This window comes from Schistocerca cancellata, chromosome 3 (genome assembly GCF_023864275.1).
Source record: "Schistocerca cancellata isolate TAMUIC-IGC-003103 chromosome 3, iqSchCanc2.1, whole genome shotgun sequence".
Classification (NCBI taxonomy): Eukaryota; Metazoa; Arthropoda; class Insecta; order Orthoptera; family Acrididae; genus Schistocerca; species Schistocerca cancellata.
This window is the reverse complement of record NC_064628.1, coordinates 388752928-388762476: the sequence shown is the minus strand read 5'-3', so window position 1 is coordinate 388762476 and position 9549 is coordinate 388752928. Positions and strand designations below refer to the sequence as shown.

The 9549-nt window shown below is 38.2% G+C and overlaps 1 protein-coding gene and 1 long non-coding RNA gene across 3 annotated transcripts in view; one reads left to right on the top strand and one right to left on the bottom strand.

Moving 5' to 3' along the window:
• Window positions 1–549: 549 nt before the first annotated feature.
• The window catches only part of LOC126175104 (uncharacterized), a 28966-nt gene continuing 19966 nt past the window's right edge, over window positions 550–9549 (top strand). The window contains exon 1 of the long non-coding RNA XR_007535524.1: window positions 550–736. This is a non-coding gene — a long non-coding RNA (uncharacterized LOC126175104). The remainder of the gene's footprint in view (window positions 737–9549) is intronic.
• LOC126175102 (uncharacterized) overlaps window positions 1250–9549 on the bottom strand; it is a 92557-nt gene continuing 84257 nt past the window's right edge. Inside the window, exons 5-6 of one of the 2 annotated variants that reach the window (XM_049921656.1) lie at window positions 7673–7798; window positions 1250–1603 (exon numbers count right to left, since the gene is read on the bottom strand). In XM_049921656.1, coding sequence (XP_049777613.1) covers window positions 1472–1603; window positions 7673–7798 — 258 coding nt within the window. In that variant the 3' untranslated portion in view covers window positions 1250–1471. Of the gene's footprint in view, window positions 1604–3311; window positions 3345–7672; window positions 7799–9549 lie in introns of those variants that run through there. The other variant, XM_049921657.1, reaches the window with a different exon arrangement.

Sequence of the window (9549 nt, the reverse complement as noted above, 5' to 3'; positions counted from 1 at the left end):
TCTTTCTGAATGTGAAGAACACCTTACAAACAGCCTCACTAAACTCTTCAATATTTTAAGACATGATAACTTAGACTTAATATTTCTTTTCCACCTCTCTAATTATTTAGCATCAGCACATAGTTTGGCCCTCTTGGCATTGTCAAATACAATGATAAGCCAAAATATCTTGGTATCACTTTAGACAGAATGCTGGCATATCATAAACTTCTTTCCAGCACAGCTAATAAGTTACAAACATAAGTAAAGATTGTGAGCAAGTTAGTAGGTAGTATATGGGAGTAAATACAGACCATCCACAGGGTGAAACTCTCTACAGCAGAATATTTTGCATCAGTTTGGCTCCGCAGTGCTATGTGAAGATAGTTGATGTTCATTTGAATGCAGCCACGAGAACCATTAATGGTGCAGTAAGATCTACACTTATGTGCTAGCTATCAATACTATTAGACATCTGTCCATTTCACCTTCAGCACCAGGTGGCTTTCTACAACCTTTGCCAGCAAACATCTAAAAATAAATCAACCTTAGTCACAAAGATGTACTGTCAATGCCTAGCAAGCATCTCAAAACCAGAATCCAAATGCTCTCTACTAGATCCAACAGGGACGCTGAATGGAAACATAACAAGTCACGAAAACCCAGAACCATGAACGTATTAAGAATCTACATGTTTAGTTCCTTCACCATCTTAGGGAGGAGTGGATACAGCTTAACAGATACTGGACTGGAGAAGGTATGTGCAAATACAGTATCATATATACAAGTCAGGCTCTTGCACTGTTAGTACTTCTGACTGTGTTGTTATTCAGACAATGAGTCACACTGTGAGAGTGTTGTAACAGGTGTTTCCTTGGTGATATGCATGAAACATCTGATAGGGTACTCTACTGGATTGAGTCTTCTGACATTTGTGTGTAGTCTGTACAGTTCAATGTTTATACAGTGTAAATAATTGCACATGTGTACTTTGTAAAATATCTTCCACTCCATTAATCTGTCTGGTACAGCAACTGCATTTACAACCAAAACTGTTTCTAATTCAAACGTGTATTTTTTTATTTTAATGTGTATTGAAATTGTTGTAGTAACTGATACAGATGATGATGATGATGATGATGATGATGATGATGATGATGATAAATGAATCAAACTGCACTTTAAATTAGGGAGTATGATCCAGGATGAAATTATTTTTTGTTTTATGATACTTCTGGTGCAACTGAAATGTTATTATGAATAGAAAACATGAAGTTCTCTCATGGACTTTATTTACAGAAAAATCAAACTTATTTATTACACAACAATATAAGCTTTTATTCTGGTCTGCAATATTACCTTAATTTTTGAAAAAAATGTTACATGTTGTCAGATCAAGAGAAACTAATACAAATAAACAGTAGTGTGATAAGATGTTAACAGTTATCTACACTGCCTCTCAATGTATACAATGAATACTATGAAAGTACCACTAATTACATGCAGAAGGTTCAGTATTTGGTGGATCCATCACCATGAGCACATCAATACGGCCATCTTCAGGTTTCTGGCGGACATTAAGAGAGCATTTGTTGCTTATTGCTCTTTTCTCTCGCTGGTCAGCCTACAAAAATAATATAAAATATGAGTATATATAAGTTCTAGTAAAATACTGATGAAACCAGCTTATAATTGAGAGAACTGTTATGAAACAGTTGAGACTCTATTCTCTACTGTTTTTATTTGTAAGCAACAGTAACCACTGAATACATAATGGTAGTTCCATCATTTTTACAATGGAAATAACACTGTCAGAAGGTACAACTACTGTTTAATTCTGTAGCCATTCTAGGGAAGGCAGATGTGTTTGATGTACTACGGGTAACATAAGCAGCGGCATATACAAAATACAGATGTATGACATTATGCGTGAATTTCCCAAATGATCATAAATTAATTCCAACAGTGTAAGAAAGTAGCCATAAACTGCAACTCTGTACAAGGCACAAACAACAATGTATCTAAAGGGATCCAACTTCCTAGTGTCACATTATCATCATAAAGTTGCTTCAGCATGTCATATCTTGTGAATTACTTGCACATGACTGAAATCCTGATACTTCTTGTTGAATGACACAAACTGCCAGATAAAATAATGTGTGAAACAATATATATCAGTAATCAACCTTTGATAAAGGACTGTCACAAGATGTCCTCAGTGCAATATGAATAATGAACAGAGTAAATATAATTACTTACCAAATAATTGAGACATTTGAAAACAAGATTAAGAATGTAATCAGTCAGGATAATGTAGCCATGGAGGCATGTGTATGTAAGTGAATTGTGTTTATTTGTCTCATAATGAACATAATCTAAGTCACTTGATGCGGGTACGGGAGACATGTCAAATTGTGGTAAAATTTCACCATAAACAAAGAACAGCTGATTTTAACAGACAGCATAATAATAATAATAATAATAATAATATACAATTTTGCTATACATACATACATACAATAAAATCTAAGATTTAATTACCCCTTGCTCAAATGATCATTTCATCCTCTATGAATTATTTTATTGAATAGTACCATTTCTCCCACAGAATCTGCTGTAGCCTCATTTTTAACACTTCTGGCTTCATATTAAATATATTTTTGCTCATTAACTTGTTGTATATTGTCATCCCCATATAATGTGGGGTCCATGCATATAATTTCATCTGGTGTATGGGTAACATAAAATTATTTTTATTTCTTGTGTTATATGTATGGCTAAAATGATCCTCCTCAAAAAAATTTTTGTCTGCTATGTAGGAAGATTATAATTTCAGAAATGTATATGGAGGGAACAGTTAGGATTTGCAGTTTCTGAAATAATGGGCGATAAGACTCTGTTTGCTGTCCAGTACACATATATCGGACAAATTTTTTTTGCAATTTCAGTATTCGAGATACACTACTTGGACTTCCCCAGAAAATTATCCCATGTCTAATGACAGATTCAAAATAGCTATGATAAGCAATTTTTCATGCACCCAAGTCAGTGGAATTTGCTAGTATTCGTATTTCAAATGCGAAACTGCTTAGTTTATTTGATAGGAAGTCAAAATGTGTATTCCAGCTTAAGTTCCTGTCCACATTTAGTCCCAGGAATTTGACTGTGTCAACTTCTTTCATAGGTTGATTATTATGTTGTAATTTAAGTTCCACACATTTCGAAAGTTTGGTTTTGAAATATACCACATTGATTTTTGCAATGTTCATTTAACTGGAGCCAGTTTTCTAAGGTATTCAGTGTGCTTACAATGGAGCTCAGAATTTTTCCTGCATCATCATCTTCAGTTAAAACAGGAGTATTGTCTGCAAACAGAACAGATGGGGAATTTATATTTATGGGTAAGTCATTTACATAGAATAGGAACAGGATTGGCCCCAAAATGGAGCCTTGAGGCACATCTTGTGATACTGTACTCCATTTAGAATAATAGTTTACTGCATCTGAGGTGATAGTTACCCTTAGTTTTCTGTTGTGTAAGTATGACGTTAGCCAATCTAGGGCATTGTGCTCAATCCCTAATTTGTAGGTAAGCAAGTCATGGTTCACATAGTCAAATGCTTTTGTGAGATAGCAGAAGATGACTGCAACTTTACTGCTCTGATCCAATCATTTGCCTATCTTTTCAACAAAGTTGTCCACTACATGCAAAGTGTTTTTACTTGGCTGAAATCCAAATTGGTTACTTATAATAATATCATTTTTTCACAATAATGTTTTTGATCTGTTTTGCAGCGACTTTCTCTAACACTTTTGACAGTGTTGGAAGAATAGAAATAGGTTGATAGTTTCCCATGTCTTCCCTCGCCCCTTTTTTGAACAGAGGTCTGACTTCGGCATATTTCAAAACAGTGGGAAAGCATCCCTGTTCAAAAGAATGGTTGAATATTTTAGTTAGGGGAGGTGCTATTTTGCCACACACTGCTTCAATCACTTTAGTGGGTATCCCATCCCACCCAGCAGAGTTTTTAATTTTTAATGATAATATAACATACTCCACATCCTTTATTGGGACTTTTTTTAAAATCTGTAAGATACTGTACTCAACACCCTTGAAGAAGAATCCTGCCTAAAGTTAACAATATTCATATTCTTATCATATCTGTGCTTATCAAAGACTCAAAAGTTCAACCATTTGGTGAAGTGTTACTTTTACTCCTTCCATTATTCACACTCACAATTATGATAGAGCACTATTAAAGCATATGAAGACACAAAATTTATTTAATAGGAATATTTGTAAGACCCTAATACTTTCTTCAAGTTTAAATTATTTCTCTCTTTTTCCATGCCAAAAGAGTATGGAGTATTGATTAACATGTGTTTTTCTTAGAGCTCCAGCAATAATAATGATTTCAATAGTTATTTTAGTTAGGACTATTTCAATCATTACTTAAATTACTACTTACTTTGGGGCTATGTAGGTTGCAGCTACTGCTCTGATCCATTCTTGATTCCTACAACCTGCCAGTTGTAAGGTTACTGTACTAAGCTACGTGTTTCTTTGGAGTTCTTTGGATTACGTTTAGAGTGAAGTTGAGTCTAGCAGCTAGCATGTTGTCTGGAGCAGTCTTATAGTTAGAACACAAGTATTGTACTGTACAATCACAATATCAGAATTTCCACCAACCAGCTTTTATTCCGCTTCTCCAAGACGGGATACACCAAGACAATGAATGAATTAGGAATCAGTAAGATCACACTTAACCACAGAACACATTACAGCTCAATCTAACAGTTGAGCATACAATAACACAAACATTTGTCTGGCCAAAGGCCTGGCACGCCAGCTTATACAAAGCTGTTTTGCATGTGCCACAGCACTTGCTGTGCCGCCTCTGGCAATGCAAGGTGGCCTCTTCAGGCCGGCTGTGGAGGCATGCACAGATTGATTACGCACACTCACTCCTGTCCCCCTTGGGGAAAAGTGTCCACTGTGGAGATATATGAGCCTTCATCGGATAGGGACAACAGCTGGAGCAGATGTCATGTCATCACAGGAGAATATTGTGTGAAATGACTTAGATGTGAAGATGTGCAGTGCTCACTCCCCCAAGAGAGACCATAAGGGAGAAATGGTGATGGAGGGACTGGAACTGTGTCAACAAATGGGCAGGCACTTGGCAATGGAAGTGCCAGAGAAGACAGTGGAGGCAGTAGCAACAGGGGCTATGAAGACGGTGGCCTGGCACTGGCTACTCTGCCTGGTTGCAGCAGCATCCAGACCAAAGATGACGCAGGAGCTGTATGGGGCATGGGCTGCGTTATGAGGGCCGGTGCTGATGATGGAGGCAGTCATGGGAGAGTAGGGCTCTCTGGCCCATGGTCGATCACTTGTAAGCAGAGCTGGTTGTCGTGTCATGACATAGATCCATCAAAAATGCACATGATGCAGAAGCAGCAGCCTCAGCAGTGATGGGTGACCACTGGTATCCACTTAGGACAGCGCCCAAACCCTTAGGACCAGGCAGCGGAGCCTGGAAGGAATCGTGAGACGGGTAGTTGGAAGTTGGCCAGAGCAGATGGAGCACTGTACTGGGCTGCCAGCCACGAAGCAGCTCTGTTGGGCTATGACTGCTAACTGGAGTCAATCAGTAGAAACACGAGAAGCTATCAAGAGCTTCCTCAGAGAAGACAGATCTATTTTTTCATCTGGGTTTTGAACATATGGACCAGCTGCACCGCTTGGCTGAGGATAAAGCGAGGGGCCGTAACATGCCAGATGCTACTCTTTGTACAAAAATCTTCAAAATCTTGAGTCATAAAATGTGGACCATCATCCACCATGATGTACACGGCAATCTTTCTTAGCAAAAAATCTTTGACAGGGCCATGGCCACAGACGCTATGGATGTGGACGAGCAACAAAAATGTAAGGGAATTTTGGGAAAGCTTCAACTACCACAAGTTAAAAGGAGTTCAGGATGCGCCTGGAAAATTGAGGTACTAGAGGGGGGGCATGCGGGGGGTGGGGGGAGGGGTAGCAGACCACAGGGAAAGAGAGGCCCATCTTGCTACTTGATGGGTGACACAACACGTGTCATCTCATTGTCAATACACGGCCATAACATGTGGTGGCAGCCCAGCAATTTTGTACGAGAAACAACCCAGTGGTTCAGATGGAGAAGGCGGATGACATCCCACTGCAATGTGGATGTGATCACAACCCTAGTTCTGTACAAAATATAGCAAAAATAAATAAGACTATGATCACCTGTAAGACACCTTTTTTTTGTCTGGTGCGTCACATGATCGCCATTCCAACTGAAAATTATGATTCATCTTTTGGATCTGCTGCTCTTTTCTTTCTTTCTGTGTTTGTAGTTATTATTGAATGTGGGTTCTGCCTTTTATGCAAAAACACTGTTTTTTCTTGTTACCCAAACATGTTTTGCTGATCTGTGTCATCATCAGTTTTGTTTATTGAAAACTGAAAAAGTGAATACATTTTAGGGTGTAACTGATCGAACAAAGTGAGACTGAAAGAAAGTTTTCATTCACCTTTGTTCTTACCAATATTTTACATTATATGGTTTCGCAGGACCATCTGTATGATGCCCTACACTGACAGCTTGTCATCTGCAAACCAAATTATGTAAATGTGAATTTCATCAGTGAGTTAACAAAAACCAAGGGATGTGTTAACTTGCTGATGAAATTTGTATTTACATTGTTTGTTTGCAGATTACAAGCTATCAGCGCAGGACACCTTACAGATGGTCTTCCAAAAACATATAATGTAAAATCGCAGGAAGAACAAAAACAAATGAAAACCTACTTTAGGTCTCACTTTGTTAGATCAGTTACATCCTAAAATATGTTTACTTTTTATAGTTTTCGATAAACAAAATCCACTACCGCTGGCACAAAGAAGCCAAACATGTTTGGGTAACAAGAAAAGGCAGAACCTATATCCTATAATTCTCTAATGATCACCATGTTGGTAACATAATTTCACACATCCGCCACTCTCTCTCTCATCTCATACCATTTGACTATAAATTTCTGTTGATCCACCTGTTCATAGTTTTAGAAGGGTGGTTCACACTTATTGAGCACCCAGTATATCATGAACAGCAGCGGCTCTACCATACCACCTAGAGGAACTCCAGATGACACCTTAACGTCTGATGATGCCTCTCCATTCTTGTTATGTAAGAGTGGTCAATAGCACTAACAACATGAATGTAAGATACATACATACATTTCAATGTTTTATTGCAACACAAAAACTCAAAGCGGCCTGTAACACTCCATGTAGTTGTTACTCATACTCATAATTAATCAATGATTATAATAAGTGGGTTTGAATTTCTCTAATAGTTGAACTAGAGAAATTAAATCTCATGCAGAGGGCTGGTAAGACATCAGTTTTTCTTGTGTAACATTTGCAAGTGGTATAAGGCAAAGGATGTGGTAGAAGGATGATAGAGGTAAACAATGCATTTTCCTCCACCCTACATGGTAGCCAGCTGAGTACAAATGTTGAATAATTCAGCTTCTATAACTATCCAAAACATTTGCTAATGAAATAGGTGGTATATTAAATCATGCATCCTGTCAACATAATCATCTCTAGTGTCAGTCCATAGAGGTGTTGGAGCAGATGTGTAGAACATATCTGGTTACATACCTTTGAAATGTATTGTTCTTTAAACTGCAACATTTCCTGCAAGGCCTCCTTCATGCTCTGTGTGTGCTCAAAGGCCTCAAAAGCCGCAGATGCTTGTCGTCGTTGTTCTGCCTTCAGTTCTGCAACCTGCAAGGCGAATGAAATGGTCCAAAAAAATAGGTCTGAATTTCTCTAATATAAAAAAACAGAGAAATTACATCTTGTACAGAGTGCTACTACTTTTCTCATTCAACATTTGACAGTGGAACAAAGAAAAGTACATGGTAGGGAGATGACATTGGTAAATAACGTATCCTCTCCCATACTATAAGGCTTGTCAGTTACTTTCATGCTCCATGGATCATTTGCACTGCATTAATTGTAATGATGTGAAAGGAGCCATTATACATTCATATTACACATTCATATGTAAATATGGCTACATGCTGGCCATTTACAAGTTTTCTTTTTAACTACAGATGTTAATCAGTAATTTCTACCACCACATTTTACAATAACAGAAATTCTTCTACAGCTCACAAGGAGTCACCAAGGATAAACTTTTTCAGTTTGATTTCAAATTTAACTTTGCTGTCTGTCAGACATTTTATATCAATGGGTAGATGATTAAAAATTTTGGCAACAGCATTATACAAATCCTTTTTGCACTTCAGATATTACCAATGTGGAGTAATTTCATTTTTTTTCTGCATTGTAGTTATATACATTGTTGTTCCCTTTGAAGTGCAGTGGACTGTTTACAACAAACTTCACGAGGCACTAAATATACTGTGAAGCAGTAACCAAAACTCCTTAAACAGCTGTTTTAAGGATGGTTTTTGGTGAGCACCACATATTATTCTTACAGCACATTTCTGAGCAATTTAGACATACCTTAAAATGTGTTACTCCGGAACATTATCCAATACATTATTGAAGTAGAATATGGAAGATATGCCAACTTATTGATTTGTTTGCCCCAAGATTTGCAATAATTCTAAGTGTAAACATGACTGAACTGAGTTGTTTGAGGAGTTCCATGATGTCCCCCCCCCCCCCCCCCCCCCCCTTGAAATGCTCATCAATATGGACAACAAAACTTTTTTGAAGTTTCAAATTTAGTTATTATTTCCTCACCATATATTACACATATCATTTGTGCAGTACTTATCACTAGATGTGCAGACCTGAATATGTTGTTTCTTTTTGAAAATGAGTATGGAAATGTTTGCAGATAGCCACAGAACAATACTTTCAAGAACATTATAGTATTTACTATTTCTTCTGTTGGTGTATGTATGTACTAGTGTCATCTGCAAAATAATTAATTTTGCTTGTTGTATATTAGATAGAAAGTCGTTTACATACACTCCTGGAAACTGAAATAAGAACACCGTGAATTCATTGTCCCAGGACGGGGAAACTTTATTGACACATTCCTGGGGTCAGATACATCACATGATCACACTGACAGAACCACAGGCACATAGACACAGGCAACAGAGCATGCACAATGTCGGCACTAGTACAGTGTATATCCACCTTTCGCAGCAATGCAGGCTGCTATTCTCCCATGGAGACGATCGTAGAGATGCTGGATGTAGTCCTGTGGAACCGCTTGCCATGCCATTTCCACCTGGTGCCTCAGTTGGACCAGTGTTCGTGCTGGACGTGCAGACCGCGTGAGACGACGCTTCATCCAGTCCCAAACATGCTCAATGGGGGACAGATCCGGAGATCTTGCTGGCCAGGGTAGTTGACTTACACCTTCTAGAGCACGTTGGGTGGCACGGGATACATGCGGACGTGCATTGTCCTGTTGGAACAGCAAGTTCCCTTGCCGGTCTAGGAATGGTAGAACGATGGGTTCGATGACGGTTTGGATGTACCGTGCACTA